Source organism: Bombus huntii, chromosome 4, assembly GCF_024542735.1.
Source record: "Bombus huntii isolate Logan2020A chromosome 4, iyBomHunt1.1, whole genome shotgun sequence".
Taxonomy (NCBI): domain Eukaryota; kingdom Metazoa; phylum Arthropoda; class Insecta; order Hymenoptera; family Apidae; genus Bombus; species Bombus huntii.
The window spans coordinates 7549440-7565847 of NC_066241.1; the positions used below are offsets into that span (position 1 = coordinate 7549440).

The 16408-nt window shown below is 39.3% G+C and overlaps 1 protein-coding gene across 7 annotated transcripts in view; it reads right to left on the bottom strand.

The window, feature by feature from the left end:
* The window catches only part of LOC126865001 (protein sickie), a 192863-nt gene that overhangs the window by 40162 nt on the left and 136293 nt on the right, over positions 1-16408 (bottom strand). For 6 of the 7 annotated variants that reach the window (XM_050616998.1, XM_050616995.1, XM_050616997.1 and 3 more), the window contains 7 exons: positions 8569-8895; positions 7810-8037; positions 7302-7716; positions 6985-7126; positions 6717-6743; positions 5008-5252; positions 4594-4745 (listed from right to left, as the gene is read on the bottom strand). In XM_050616998.1, the coding sequence (XP_050472955.1) occupies positions 4594-4745; positions 5008-5252; positions 6717-6743; positions 6985-7126; positions 7302-7716; positions 7810-8037; positions 8569-8895 (1536 nt within the window). The remainder of the gene's footprint in view (positions 1-4593; positions 4746-5007; positions 5253-6716; positions 6744-6984; positions 7127-7301; positions 7717-7809; positions 8038-8568; positions 8896-16408) is intronic. The other variant, XM_050616996.1, reaches the window with a different exon arrangement.

Below are 16408 nucleotides of genomic sequence, written 5' to 3' on the forward strand. Positions count from 1 at the left end.
TTTGAGAAAATTTCTGTAACGGTAGGCGCAACATAGAGTTTCGTAAAAAATCGCTAAGGAAATTTGATTTCTTGCAAAACATCCGATTAATAATTCTCTGGCATCGAGAACGGATATCGTTGAATTTCGTTCAAAAAGAATTTCACAGTTTTAATAATTCATATTATTGTGAAAGGCTTGTTAAAAATTACCTTATACTTTAATAATTACCCGATTTCTTACCAGTACATTAAAAATGGTAAATATAATGTTTCTCCTATATTTCGTATTTCTTTCTTAGCGAGTAGACCGGAACACGTAAATATGTAAGCTCGTATCACCGAGAACATCATTTAGAAATTAACGAGATAGCCGATGCGTGATAATTTTCATACTTTAAAGTTAAAAAATTAAAAGCCTCTATTTATTTCTTTTACGTGAACGTTCTCATTAATACAGCCTATGTTCACCCACTAAACAAGTAACCGTTCGACTCAGAATTCCGAGCTACTTAAATCGAGGTTTCTAGAATTTCTTTCAATTATCATCTCGATGAATATCAATTCCTAAACAGTGACCAACATATCGTTTAAATCAGAATTCCTGACTGCTCGTTTAGAGATAACCGTTGAAAACTAGTTCAACTCCCTAAATCAGCGATTTTCAACCAGTGTGCCGCGGCCTATTGCTTTGCCACGAGAGATCTACAGGTGTGGCGCAGGAATTTTTTAAATATGCCTTTAAAATACCTAACTATTTAGTCAGAGGCACTAGTTTCTTTTCCCTTGTATTGTCGAATAAAATTATAACAAACGTCGAAACAACGTGTCTTGAAAAATATCACATATATATATATTATACAGGGTGGTTGGTAATTGATGGTACAAGCGGAAAGGGGATGATTCTACGCGAAAAAAGAAGTCGAAAATATAGAATACAAATTTTTTTTTAATTTTTTTCGCACGCGTACCGAGCGAAAATTTAAAGTCGATTTTCTCGAAAACAAAGCCTCAAACGAAAAATTTTTATTCTATATTTTCGACTTCTTTTTTCACGTAGAATCACCCCCTTTCCGCTTGTACCGCCAGTTACCAACCACTCTGTATATAATATAACATGTAATATATTTTCTGATGTACCACAGAATCGTAGTAACCAGCGAAGAGTAATTTTATTAACCAGTCATTAGCAAGACGAGGAAAACTCGAAGATCGCCGCCCTAAATGAATACATAAGTCGTTTACTGCCAACATTAGAGCGATCGATTTCGACAACTGCGCGTCTATTATTATTAAAATTTATACATCATCGAAGAAAGGATATGTCGGTGAACCGCGTGGACGATCGGCATAACAAGGAACCATTAACAACTATACAAGGCGTCAATAACTATAAATGGCGATGGTGGAAGGAAAGATCGCGAGTTCCGAGTCCACACAGACAGTTCTTTTCCCGTTGGCAGGAGTCATCGCAATTGCTCGGTAGTCGGTACGTCGTCGACCGGTCGCACGAGTGACGGACGGTCGACCCGACTGCCGCACCAGTCGATGACAGAAACGGAAACGCGAGAAAAAGACAAAGAGAAGAAAATAAGGTAGGACGATAGTGGACGAAGGTGTACGCGTCGGGAATGTTGGATACTGGTCGCATATAGTAGCGCAAAAATGATCGCAACTCGAGTTAGATCCCTCGTTTCCTAGGAACTATCCTCGACGAGCTTCTTTCCTACCATATATGCGACTCTTGTGTCCGACGATTCACGAACAACGATCGCGCATCCGATATCGAAAATTTCCTATTTCTTCAGAAAATTGCCCACTTACAACCAAATGTCCTCGAGTCGTGCCACCGATAGCTCGTTTTTACGTATTCTAAACGCATCGTCGAAAGGGTTCATAGCGTGTCGAGCAACGAGACTAGTGTAAATCATTTGTATCTTCTTGTAACCGTGCGTGATCATTGTGCTGAACATGTTCTATATAGATATCCATCCAGAGGTAAACGAACTTCAGGGGCTGAACTGTTACTTTTTTCAACATTTGTAGAGATCCAATGCGATACCGTGATGTTGATGTCTTTAATGTATATATACATACCAAGTTGGTAAATTACCGGTAAGAGAAATAACACTAAAGTAAAACATTTCTCTCGTTATTCTCGCTCTACGACCTAAAGAAATCCTTATGACTTTTCTTTGTAGCGAAAGGATTTGCAAGATAAAACAACGCTCCTTCAATTTTACGTAATATTTTTAGCCTACTGTTGTTTCTAACTTCTCGTCAATAGCTTGCGACCATTATAGTTACCGATACTCTCATGATTCTAATACCGCTAAATGTTAGAAGAAGGTTGATGAGTTCATAATATCATCTTTTCCGCTTCCTCTTTCATGTATACTTGATTTAGAAAACCAGGATTTTCACCCATATGTATGTTTTTACTAGAAGTTCTACCAAAAAGATACAAATTATATTTAGAAGAATATCGATGATTTTGAAATGAAAAATTAATAGAAAAATATATTTTTCTTTTTTGCTAACAATCGTGTCCTAAAGCCTTCTAAGCTACTTGTCGCGATACTCGTTATGTCTCATGTGTAAAAATCGAAATCGGAAGTGTAACTATTATCTTGTTAATCCAATAACGAGAAACACAAAATCTGTATGCAAATGTGCGTGGTTTGGTTCGGAAGTTAATCGATCCGCGATATACTTGACGATCGTATCGCGATTACGCGCTCGTTAACGGGCTAAGATCGCGTTCAAATGAGGCGGCCGATTTGCTCGTAATTTGTATCTCAGCATGTGTATCCCATATAACTTGCCGATGAGACTTGCTTCGGCTCGAAGGTCTCTTTTTCAAGCTGCGTCACACAGTTCGAATTATCGTATCCTAACAAGTTTTTATCGTCTATCCTGCTTGCACGATCTAAATTTACTGCCTAAAACATACTCAGGGAAACAATATAATTTACCATTTTTTGAGCTATACACGCGTGAGTTATAATTCAGAGGATTACACGGACTATCGCCTGTTCAATTTTTCAAGAACGTTACCGTATACAATACGAACTTTTCTTTTATCTAGGCAACTTCTGCGCTGATATGAAAATGGTAAACAAATCTATGTAGGAAGTGTCACGAGCGTAAAACGATAATGTCTGATAATTTATAAAATGAACGAACCGTGGTCGATAAGTTATGGAGAGGAGACGACTGGATCACCATTTACATTCGTAAAAATCAAACCAGACAAACGACTCCATTTCGATTACTTTTCTTTCAACCACTTTGCCGCGTTGGAAGACTGCGTTTCACGCACATCGATCCAGCCGCCGATCGAGACGCCGATTGATCACCATCCGAAGACGTTGACAGAACACGAATCAATTTTTCGCGCTAATAATCTGCTACCACTTTTTTCCACTAAGCCGAACCATGATGTATTCGATCGTTCACTTTCGATCAACAAACACATCGAGCGTTTATTTGTATTCACGACGTGTATAAAGTAACATACGACGTTTAAAGTAGCGCGTCTCGGCACAAACTGAATGTAAACTGACTACCGATCCACGCTACGGTGATCCAAGATGCCCGTAAGTGGCCGCTTTGCGTCCGATTGGTTGAGGCCACTGATCTTCCCTGGTGAACAGCCATTCAGCTGTACGGACGCTTTCGTTGTGTGGTACAACGCGGGTCGTTTGAAATCGTTTCAACGTTTCATCGGTTTCGTAAATCGTCGAAACGAGTTATAAGTTTCCTTCTTTTGATAGGAAACTCGCGTTCTGTTTCGATATATACGGCAACGACGTTATAAAATTTCGATTTTAAGAGAAAAGTTTTAAAAGAAAAAGATGTAATTTCGTGGAATTTGCGTTTTCTCTCTTTCAGATGATTTAAATTATTCACGTTTCCTTTTTATCTTGATACTTTTTCTCTATAAGTAATATCACAACAAATAGGTATAAATTACAATTAGAAAGTTATCGATGATTTTGAAACGAAAAGTTAGCGTAAAAATATTCTTTTACGCTAACCATTGTATTCTAAAATGCGTTGACAAGAAAGGAAACGATTACCTTGAACACAGTTGCTATTCGTTTATCTATTTAAAAGCATGCGTATAATGGAATTCAGAAGGTCCTTTTAACACTTAATTTCTGTATACGCGTTATTCATCGTTTTCCACGTTACGTAACGTATAAATACATTTAGCAAGCAAAACAAAGGTAATGGACTTTGCTAATGTATATAAACCATTGCAAGAATGATATATGGGTGTTCTATGGAGAAAATTGTACCAACAGGTTTGGTCGGATCTAGCTCGTTAAAGCAAAACGTGACTATGAAATGATAACTTTGCTAACCGTTGGCTCGTTCGATTAATTATGATTAATCATTTGCACCAATTCGTTTGATACAATAAGAACGTATCTTGTTTCGTCGGAGTAGGATAGATCCGCCTTGAGAAACTGTATATCACGATGACGTCAGTTTAATAGACCGGTACAGAAATTACAAAATACGAACAACTCAAAGCGAACAGTAGCAGGTAGTTAATATACGTCAAGCTTGCTTTATCGCTACGATAATCGATCTAATATGTACTCACATTTGTCGACAGTTGGCTAGTCAACGAGTGAACCTTCTCTTGAGCGTCCACGAGTTCTCGTCGTAATTTTCTCAGCTCGTGTGCCTGTTTCTCCTCGGCTGAACTGTATAGGCTGCTCGCTGTCGATACCAAAGATACGGAAGAACCGTGGACTGAAGGCAAAAAAAGAGAAAGTTCTCCTTTTCCCATTTATTTTTGACAAAAGGTTGGAAATGAAAAGCGACATCGCAGGAAACTTGTGCGTATCTCTATGTCGAAAATGCACGCTATCGTGTTACGCGTTTCTGTGACGTTCCTCCGAGTTTACTTTGGTGTTAATTCCTCGATAAGTTATGTAACAGAACATGCCGTATCTTCGACGGTTGGTAAAAATGATGTTTAAAAAAATAACGATAACTTTAAACGGAAACTTACTATCGTCGTCCTTATGCACGTGTTGGTAAAGATTAGGTGGTTGCCGAGAAGTGTGCGTAGGCGTTGGAGACGTCGGTTGAGACCAGTGTTGTCCCGTACACCCGGTAGATCCTACAGGAACGCTGTAATATGGTTCAACGCCTACGCCCATTCCTATTCCGACTCCGACTTCCTCGCCAACGGAAGACGAAGCTCCACTTCCTCTAGCTAACATTGACGGATACATTTTTTCGCTTTTCGTGGATCTGCGAAAACAGAGGTTTAAACATCTGAATACTTGGTAGAAAGAAACGTTGCGGTATTATATCGTAAATGCCTCCGAAGATAGGCAAAAAGTTCTTTCAATCGATCCTATTATATCGTTAAGTATTTCTGTACTCGAAATTATTACTACGATACCGTAGTTGTTGATGCGATGAAACGATATTCGATATATAATAATTGTCACGATTGTTTAACGAACTGTTTGCATCTTCGAAGAATAGAAAGCGCGCAACGTGCATCGATAAACGTCTAATATCGATGTTGAAAGAAGAGAAGACGTTCAAATAATTTACAAAATCTCGTTCACGTTATAGAAAGTGTTTGTATCTTCCATACACACGAGATTACCTAAGTATTTTCTTTCAAACGATAGAAAGCACAATTACTGAATATTTATAGCTTGTTACGCTTGGTTGCATTCAGAAATTAGATTAATCTCGGAGAAAAGCATATTCCATTCCTGAATACAATCGCGTATACGTGTATGCGTGTCCTTGAAATGAAAATGTTCAGATGCGAAGAAATTGACGTGCTTCGTACCGCGCGCGCGCACGCGAGAGAGAGAGAGAGAGAGAGAGAGCTCGTTAAAGTTAATTCAACGGAAAAATTCCACATAGATCGATCGATTCGTCAGACAAGAGTAGTTCTTTGCATCTGGTATTCGGTTGACTTAGGACGTCGATGGAAACACGCCCGTCTACCTAACGAGTGTATACGTAATTAGTCGATCTAGAAGAGGCTCCTAATTAAAAGATAAATTCCCTTTAGTCTGAATGTCGAGTGCCGCTTCTCGATCGTGTATACACTCGTACGGTTCTGTAATAGCACAGCGAAAGAGGACGAATAAACGATAAAAAAGTTGACTTTCACGGAAAAGTATTTCAAACGGAATTAAACGCAGGTACATCGTAGCGTCGAAGATATTTTTAGCAAAAAGAACCTTCGAGCTTTACATATTCGTAAAATGTTTCCTTTCGCTGTGCAAATAAGCCTTAATCCTTAACTCGTATGGCGAGGATCAAGTCATTGATAAACGAGGAATGAGTAAATAATTAATTAGCACTTAACGAGAAGTGCGCATACTCTGGACAGGAAAAACGATAAATTGAGAGAAAGACGCACGTTATGTCTGTTACCGTTTTAATCCGCACCACACTAGTCGAGGAACGACATGCGTTTGGATAAGAAGCACATATCAATCACAAATACGAAATACAAAGAAAAATAAAATCGACTTAACAAAATAATAACTAAAGTATTTAAAATCAATAATACAAATGTAAAACTCGACAGAAGTAAGTGCATATGGATATGTGTGTTTTTAGTGCGTATAATTGGCACTCGTGTATACGTGTAGGGTACAAAACCCTCGAAGGTTTCGTTCTTTCAATACTTATGCATGGAAAACAGGCTCGACGAATGTGTATTCTAGATTTTCGCACTACCTTGGGAATGTCCTGTCCCGCAGATGGCTAGAACGGTATCAAATGATCTGCGTTATTTCACCGTAAACGAGCAATCGCTGTCATAGAGTGGTTAATTAGAAAAAGAATCAGAAAAAAGCTGAAACTGATCGTTTGAAAAAATGTGGTGAAAAATTTGCATCCTCTAGTCATGCATCTATACATATGGATGTATGCAAATGACTTGTAACAAAATTTGATGTAATATCGTGAAAATTAATGCAGCGAATAAACTACTCTGTAAATTTACCTAATAGAATTGCTTCTATTAAGTCTCGGTGGAGCTGGAGATCCTGTCGAGTCTCTCTGATGTATCAACAAGCGAGCGTGTGTTAAGCTTGCCCGATGCGATCCTAATGATTCTACGCTGTCAGCTTCGCACAATCCCATTCCTGAAATTAGACAAATTTTTCCTTTCAAAATAAACAATTCAAAAACTAGTCTTTGACCTAAAGTTATTTCAATATTTTCTGACAGTAGTAAAACGTAAAATTTATAAAAATGACAAGCTAAAGTAGCAACACTTGAGTTGACCTAAAATATGTTTGAAACGGCATAAAAACTTGCCTTGAGAACGTCCACTTGGCGTGTACGTGTTGCTGTGTCTCATCCAAGATGTAGTATACGGACTATTGGGAGTGTAATATCCTTGCAGATCAGGGGCCGCGTAATTGCTGCACGTATCGCTGAGACTTCCATCTGATGGTTTGAGTACCCGCGGTGAGAAGGAAGTAGCCGTTGGTCCTGCACCGGATCCTCTTTCGCGATGATGCGCGGATGCAAATAGCGCCGTGAATTCTGGGCTACCAGGCTTTGGTAAACTTTGCGATCCGAGCATAAGACGATCTCGCACTGATTGAGAAAGTTGGCTGGCGCTAGGACCTGTGAGGCTGTAACTCTTATAATGATGTCCTTGATTCGACGTGGAAGAGTTGGCTTGAAGTTCTGTAGTACATGTTTGAGTACCACCGGATACTTTGACCTGCAATGTCACACGAAAACAAAAGATCCGTTAATTAATGCTCGCCTAATATACCGCCGTGTAGAAAATTAAAAAGAAACTGAGCGATCTTACCTTCGTTCTTGGAACTGCGCTAACTTGAGCAGTTCTCGTCGAATCTTTGCCACCATTTTGAACTCCGTTGGGACTGGGGCTGGTGCCAGCGCTGTGTCTCTTAACATATCCGAAACTCTGTGGTACACCTCTAACTTTGCTGCTGCCGCTCGTCGATGTTCCCGATGAAACTTTCTGTGGTTTTTCGCCGTTCGCATACTCGGCCATGGCCTGTTTCCGATGTTTCTCCTAAAAGAGAAATTATTCAGTCAGAGCATGAAAGTATCTAAAGGGGTTAGCCTCTTAACCTACAATATCGTGTGAAAGACGTGGTACGTCGATCGGGTCAAACATAAACAACACGTGTGAGAGACGTGGTACGTCGTTGTTGTTGATTCATTATATTCACTTCAAGATAATAAATCTTTCTTGTTCAACGATCAATTGATAGTAATTATTTATCAAACATCTTGCAAAATAAAATTAGTTGTACCTTACACATGCATTTACATATCAAAAGACATGTGCGATTCGCACAACTTTGAACGCTCAGCCAAACCGTGATGTTGGTTCGACGTGTGACCGATCTTGTCGTTGTTTATGGCACGCGTTATTGGAACTTAAATCGTAAGCTCGAGGATCGGGAAATTCTAAAAAGAAATTTCTACAGAAATAAAATTCAAAGACTGCATTAAGCTCGCTAAACCGACTATCTCAAAAAATCAATATTGTCCGGTGATGCAACGACGTAAAAACGAACAAAACTGTATAAATGTTTACCTGAGATCGCCTGGAGGGATTAGGACTCGGAGGTGCAGCCTCCTTGTCTCTCTCCCGATCCCTTGCAGCTCCAGCCTCGATATATTTTTTCCATTGCTGGCTGTTTGAGCTGCTGTTCGTCGAGCTATTCAAGCCTGGCTGTTGCTGATGTTTGAACGCCGAGTTGTCCGTTTGCTGAGAACTGTCCGACTTTTTCACGTGCGGATGATGACCAGGATGTCTGGAGCTCACCACACGGTATACCAGGTTACTCCCCTGTTGTGCACCCTGGGGGGTGGCCGAATTACCGCCACCCCCCACAATCACGCCTCCACCACCCGGCACCCTCTGTTTACGGAAACAAACAATTTTTTCTGATTAAAACACGCTTGAAAAAACTCGACGAATTATTATAAATAACACAACTTATTATTATTATTGTAAGTATTGTCGTGTTGATAGTAATATCAAATTAAAGTGTAAAGAGGCATCGCTATAAATGTAATTTCAGTGGAATAATCCTGCTGGAATATTTCTAAAATATTTTATTGCGAAATTCTTGTCGGTAGCCTTTAAACGCGTAATAGGATATCATCGGTGCCGCTGCAATCAAACTCGCGACCTGGGTCAAGGACTTTCGGTAAAGTTAATTTCACTACTATCGATTCTCGAGCGCGCGGTTTGCGAGAATCAGAACCCTCATAGCATGATTCAGAAGAGGGCGCCGGAACGGCGCGGCAACTGCTCGAAGGAGTATAAGATCTTTTTGCACTGCTGTATGACCTTTACTGTTTGAGTTACGAGAATGCTAGGAGTCGAATATTTTATTCTTCGTTTCTTTCCCTTTTTTTAAAATTTCCAATTAAATGTTCACTTTCCTTCGGAAACACTATTTTTTTTATACGACACAGAAATAAAAGTTCAGTATTTATTCTTGCAATAAATAGTTTAATCTTCACATCAATGTTAATATTATTTTCCTCCTTTTCGGTTATGTATTCTCCTTTATGACGTTCTTTTTACAGCCTCCTATCCACCTACGTTTATTACGGACTGGCAGATTTTACGATTCATAAAAACGAACAATCCACGAAGTGTCAAAATAGCGAACAACTCGTGATATTGTTCCACGTACTGTCAAGCCTCGTTCGGCAACCACTTTCACGCGATGCAATCAATCGAATCGCTTTAAACGATCCGACAAATGGACCCAACCAACATTCATCGATCTTTCCGCTGCTGCTCCGTTTCTGATTCTCTCCAATCCCTTCATTTACCACGCGGAGTTATATCGCGTATCAAATGACTCACGGGGTTAGAAACGGTACCTCGGGTTTTTACTACCCGGATCGTAAACGTACTACGAGGAGGCCATAAGCGAGACAAAAGATCCCCGTGGGTCAAACGCAGCTTTTTCTCTTACTGCCCCTTAGAAACGTGTTCGCAGTTCGACCGAAACACGGTTCTCGTCGACGGTAATTTCTAACTTTACATGAAGAAACGATCGAAGAATAACAAATATCGGGCGATTCTTTTATCTTTGGATGACACTACTGCCACAAAAATTCAAACAAACGGTGCCTTGTTTCGAGTAGAAGACGCCAGCGTCGGCTACGTTTTTCATTCTTTCGTTTCCAGTTAGTTTATTTTCAGAAATGTTCTCGTGAAAACATTCCTTTTTCTAACGGAGCAAATGTTATCGTTCAGACAGCGCCAGGGTGCAGTCGAACGGCGCTCCAACTACACGGAAAAAATGTGAAAAAAAATTTTATGAGCCTGAAAACTATCTGGAATAACGATAACATTTTTCTCGTAAAGTGATAAAACCTAACTTTGAAATCTTTTCTCGTAAGTAAACTCACCATTCTTCTACTTTGATCGATGTGTCACGTATTCCAAACTGTACGCTAATAGCGTCCTTTAATTTCATACAAACGCATGCATACAGTTGTTGTATCGTTACTTGATCGTTCGCGACCGGTTTAACAGAATGATTATAGTTAATTACACTCGTTCCTGTCACATTGGATGATTATTCACGTAGCTTTACACGCACTGAACACGTACCACTCGTAAAATTAATTCGGCCAGCTTCGTAAAGTGTTCTTGACAGCCGGTACTGCGTATGCTCACTGATACACGTGTCTACGAGTTTCGAAGGATCGATAACGGTGGAATACCTGTGTGAACATCGAATGCGTCATTGCACGGGATAATTAAGGGATAGCCCTCGAGCAGAACCACCCTTGTTACCCTCGACGACTAGTGCAATTTAACTGGGGTGCCTATTTGTTCCAGACACTCTTCATTCAACACGAATTTCAAATACCTCTCGATATTTGTCTAATCAAAGCATTTAATTTGAATTTACAAACGTGACATTAAGTTTTACATGGTTTAAAATAAGCGAATCTTTTGCTCTATGCAAATATATGGAAGAATTAAAGTTTCCGTGGAATTAAGTTTCTTCCAGAAGGTAAAAAAATATGAAACAACGATAATAATGTTATGTTAGAAAAGCTAAGAATATTAAAGCTGCTTCTCCTTAAATAACACGGCAGAAACATAGCTGTGCGGCAAATGATTTCTCGCCACGTTTCGTCTAAAAACACGAAATTTGAAAGCGGCTCTTCATTAACCGCAACCGTGCAAACAGTACCGTGAAACTCTTTCCCTATTCAGCTAAGAGTCACTTTGCAATGAAAACAGCAAGGCGTGAAACCGATCCACAGCACGGAACACCACTAAATATTCATTACGGAGGTAGAATATCCATCTTAGAAAATTATAGGGTTCCTTCGTCTCTCAGCGAATTAGATGATTTCATCGAGGGTTCCTCGAATGTGCGTCATTTAGTTGGCCTTCTTTTTTTCTCTCACTCTCTCTCTCTCTCTCTCTCTTTTTCTTTTTGGTAGGAATCGTAGCGAATGAAAACGCTTCGAGCACGGCGCGGTAGCACAGCTTTCACCGCGAGAAATTTACGAAAAATTGTTTTTTCAACACCGTTGACATTTTTCACCACCTTCGACGAACGTCACGTTTTCATGAGTCGGACGAACGTTAACTGCCGACTGCGAGGGTCGACGATCCATTGCTCACCGACTCTGCTCCCCACTTTATGCCACGATACTACTTACTAACGCCCGGCTACCGAATACTACATTGGTTGTGTACAGGCTGCCGCAAAAAGTATCACCGACCAAAACATCAACGAGTCACCGACTCTTTATTATCATGTGGTACGTTCACGCGTAATTTCCTTTCGCAAGATTGGATGTTTTTTTCCTGCGCTGTTGCGGATGAGTCGAAATGGTAGACAATGTAAATTAGAGAGAAAGAATGTAAATTGTATCTGGTAAAAAAAAAAGGGGCAGAGTAATTTATTTCGGGTTTTAAAATAATCGTAAGCCAGATGTAGAGTTGCGATGGTAAATGTCAGTTAGGTTGGAGTTGGAAAAGATGAAAATATAGCGCAAAATTATCTGATTTATTTATCCTATCTGTAAATCTGTGAAGATGGTAAACATTGAAAATCTAATTAGTATCTAGATGATAAATCAATACACAAGTACGTAAGTATCAAAATTAATAGAAATACGTTGTTTGTTCTTGTAGAATATCTTTTGTAATGAAATAGAAAAAAAGAATATTAAAGTATAACAAATTGATTACCTTTCAATAACTATAAAATCTATGACGATATGTAATACATCGATACGTATAAAATCTCTATTAATTGCAAGATATAGAAACGATCGAAAAACTTGGCTACTTTGCGGCGTGTGCTGACTAATGTAATCTATGTCGGTATTTAAATAACGCGATTTGCAGGCAAAGTAGAGTAAAAGGAACATTGTCTTGTAAATGATAAGGTGCCACGCGAGCCACACCCCATCGTCTTTCACCCTTTTTGCTTTATCTGGGGGAAAAGTGGCAGGGTTCAAAAGGCGAAAAAGAAACGTTACGTGAAAACTGATTACATTTCGGGTCGGTCAGGGATTTCCGACTCGAACCAGGAAAATCGAGGATTATCCTATACGGATTATCGACTATAGAAGGAACTAACTTTTCAAGGGGAACGGTATCATATCGGAGAACCCTTTAACTCGGCTTAACTGATCATCTAAAATGACCACAAAATGGATATCTGAAAATAGCAGCGAAGGGGTTGAAGTCTACCATTCCCTTCTTTTTTTAACGATTTGCATAAACAGCACAGAATTTTTAAATATATATTTTCACATCGACGATATAGATATTCCAATATTATCGAGAATTAATTAATGACAAAGACAAGAAAGAGTAATCCGATTGAATATTGCTTTTAAGTTGGATAGTTCAAGATTTCAATATAATTATTGCATTCGCGTGTGCAGCTATGGAACGCACGTAGAGAGAAATTTTCGTTTTTATCAATGATAAGTCACTTTATTCGACGGTACGTTAAACCTACTAATTTGTATAAAACAATTATTAACGTAGGGAGGTCTCAAATTATCAGTTGAAAAGAGAGATCGATCTATTTGCTTCTAAAGGCAGAACATTTTCTGCGTTTCAGTGAAAATTGCCGCTCATTAACGACGATTGTAATTCGGCTAATGAGCAGTTTTATTTATTCGTAATGCTCTTACATTACCATGCAAATATTTCGAACAGAATAAACCAGCCACTGGCTGAATGGGTATTCATAGAAAGATGAAATAACTGTGGAAAAGCGAAACGTATACCCTTTACGTCTTACTCGGTTTAATATGGTAATTACGCGAAAGAGATAAACCAAACTCGAGAAAGAACATAAATTACGGAAATATCGCAAAATTCGGAACGCGGGAAACTTCTCTCGTACAATTTTCAATTTGCCAACCAATTGTACAATAAAAAATGCAGTGGGAATATTATTACCCGTTATTCCATTATTCTTTATTATTCTTTCGCAATTTTCCTTCACTTTTTTTAAGCTAAATATACAATAACGTAGCATACCACAGGTTTCTTTTTTAAATAAACGAAAATTATATAAGCTGCGTTAGGTTGCACGTGAAAAGCAATTTCTTGCGCCGCACGGTCATCAAGTTATACAGCTGGATTTTTATCACAGTCAGATTCAGCCCAACAGCGTATCTCTGCCATTTCTCATAGTCTTTTTTATCGATACTGTACAAACAGCAAAATAGCTCCTATCATATCTGAATGAAGTTTAAATTTTAAATATAGATTTCCTAGATCAACACGAACGATGTCTTCGGACGTCTAAAACTACAAGAAGTTGGAACATAAACTGCTGTATAACGCAGAGCATGCTACTTCCTCCGAGCTTATGCTGCGCTGCGTCACTCTGCGCTTAATATGCATCTTGTAACGTAGAAATTTTACGCGCAAAAATGCGGTTGCATATACTGCGCTGCATCACTCTACGTCCACTTTGTGCCCAGACTAAAAGGCTGCAAGAACTTCCCTACTTGTCTCGGCGAAAGAAACAAACCATCGTGTATCATTTGCCACACGACAAATTCGATTCAACGTATCGTCAAGTTTTACCTTGGGATATCGACGCGAAGGAAGGTTGTATCGAATTAACGACAATCCTACAAAATGAACTAGAAATACGAACACGTATTCAAATTTATGTAAATTTATGTAAACCGTGCTAGATTATTCCTTTTAAATTCCATCAAAATAAATATGGTTAAGTACCAAAGATTAAACCGTGGATTTTTATGCATTTATAAATTGGAAGATGCAAAAATGCAGAGACGCAAATATAATATGCAAAAATATACAAAATATCCAAAGCGTAGTACTCGTTACAACGTTTAATAGATGAAACAATTCCCTATATAGATTCGATATTTTTAAATTATGCTCGTAAAGATATGAATTTGTATAAATATCCGCGATTTACTAATGATTGGACTAGGAACTCTGTTTTAAAGGTACAAAAAATGCACGGAGTACACGTAATTTGCACAAATATTGTACTACTCTCTGTAATATTTGGCAAGTAGGACAATCGTCTACCTGACTTCTATTTCTTTAATTATATCTATAAAAATACGAATTTACATAGACAACCGCAGTTTATTAACGATCATTACAGGGTATGATACAATCTGAAAAAAAGAAGACAACGCTTCTAATTAGCGGAACACAGTGGGCTGAATATGAAAGTGAGAAGCTCCGAAGGTGGTTGATGATCAGCCAGCACGTGCGTATTATCAATGATAGATGCAGGCAACGTGAAAATGGCCCGAAGCGAAACGGTCCTCCCTCGCGTGCATCTATAGCTACATTTTGTTCGCGATAACTGTTGCCTACGAACGACAGAGACCGTCAAAGGGAGTAGGAATAGTCGGGAAAAGAGAACGGTTATTATTTCAGCGAGCAGATATCGATTCCATTCGACGACCTGCCGTGACCCGTCTGCATAACTCACAGCAACGCGTACACTAATCCTTCCCCTTCTTCCCAATTCGTGCAAAACGCGTTCCTTTTTGTATTACGCGACCGAATGCACCAAACGCTGTTCGCGCCTTTCGTCTCGACAGAGACGTTTCTCCAAAGATTTCACAAATCCTTTCTCGCCTTTGGGGGGGACGAAAAGAGAAATAAAGAAAAAAGAAAAAGAAAGGAAAAGAGAGCTAAAGAAAGTCAACCAGCCGGAAGCAAAAGGATAAAATATGAAAGAACGTCCCCCGGAAAGGACTGAGAATCGATACCGATCCCCGAAGCCTTTATTTTCGTCGTGGTATCCCGATATAAATTCAACCAACGATGGTGTAAAATTTCAACTGCCAGTATTAGAGATTTAGCAAAATTTTAGATGTTTGATTCAACTTTTCAAACACACTAATCAAATTTAAGTTAAAAACATTGTAGTAAAATTTGCCATTTCCTCGATTGATGGACAAAGCCTGGAAAGAACTGCTTCTTTACGAGTATCACGAAGAAACTGTTTTCACAAAGAATGTTGTTTCTATCTGTCGAAATATTTTGACGAACCTCCCGAGGAAACGTTTCCTTCGGGAAACTGAAGAAAACAGCGACCGTAGGGAATATCGGCGAAGAGGAATAAAGACGTGGTCGTCCGTGAAAGGATAAAAAATTTGAAAGAAAAAAAATAGGTAAGATAGGAAAGATATAAGAAACGACGTGGACAAATCGAAGGACAATGCCGGAGAGTCGAATACTCGTTGCTTTTCTCCGTTTTCCTTTCTTCTTTATTTGCTACGATAAGAGTGGCTTGGAAAGTTGCCTCGAGATATCTCAGGGGTCCTCTAAGCCTCTTATTCATTGGGTGGATGGTGCAGGATGCGCGCGTACGAAACATCTAAACTTCCGACAACATACGGCATTGCGCTATGCACTATGCGAGAGAGAAAAAGGGAGATCACGCTGTGAACGGGGCTATTAGGGAAAGGGGGGTCAAATGCAAGCGCTCTGCAACATGCAGCGTTACAGCGATGCGATGCACCGCCGTATATTAAGAGGGAATAAAAGGGGAGAAAATAAACGCGCGATACACAAGGCGCAAGTTAAATTGGAACGGGTGAAAGAAGCGGGGGACGAGAAACCGATTGACCAACCAATAGGAAAAAAAAAGTTGAGAGCGGTAGAGAATAGCCGAAGCGAGGGAAAGTCCCAGTTTGAAAGGGTACAGATCACCTAGAAGATTGCTCCCGTGATTAAAGACATTTTGATTCGCTCAGTGCCTTGATGCACGCGTTATGCGCCCCTGACGAATCCACGCATGGGAATGCAGTTTATCCGATGGAAAATACCGGCGTTCAACCAACGAGAAATTTCTACTGTTTGTCATGTAAATACGTTGCGCGATAAAACCATATGTCGTTTTCCAGTAACG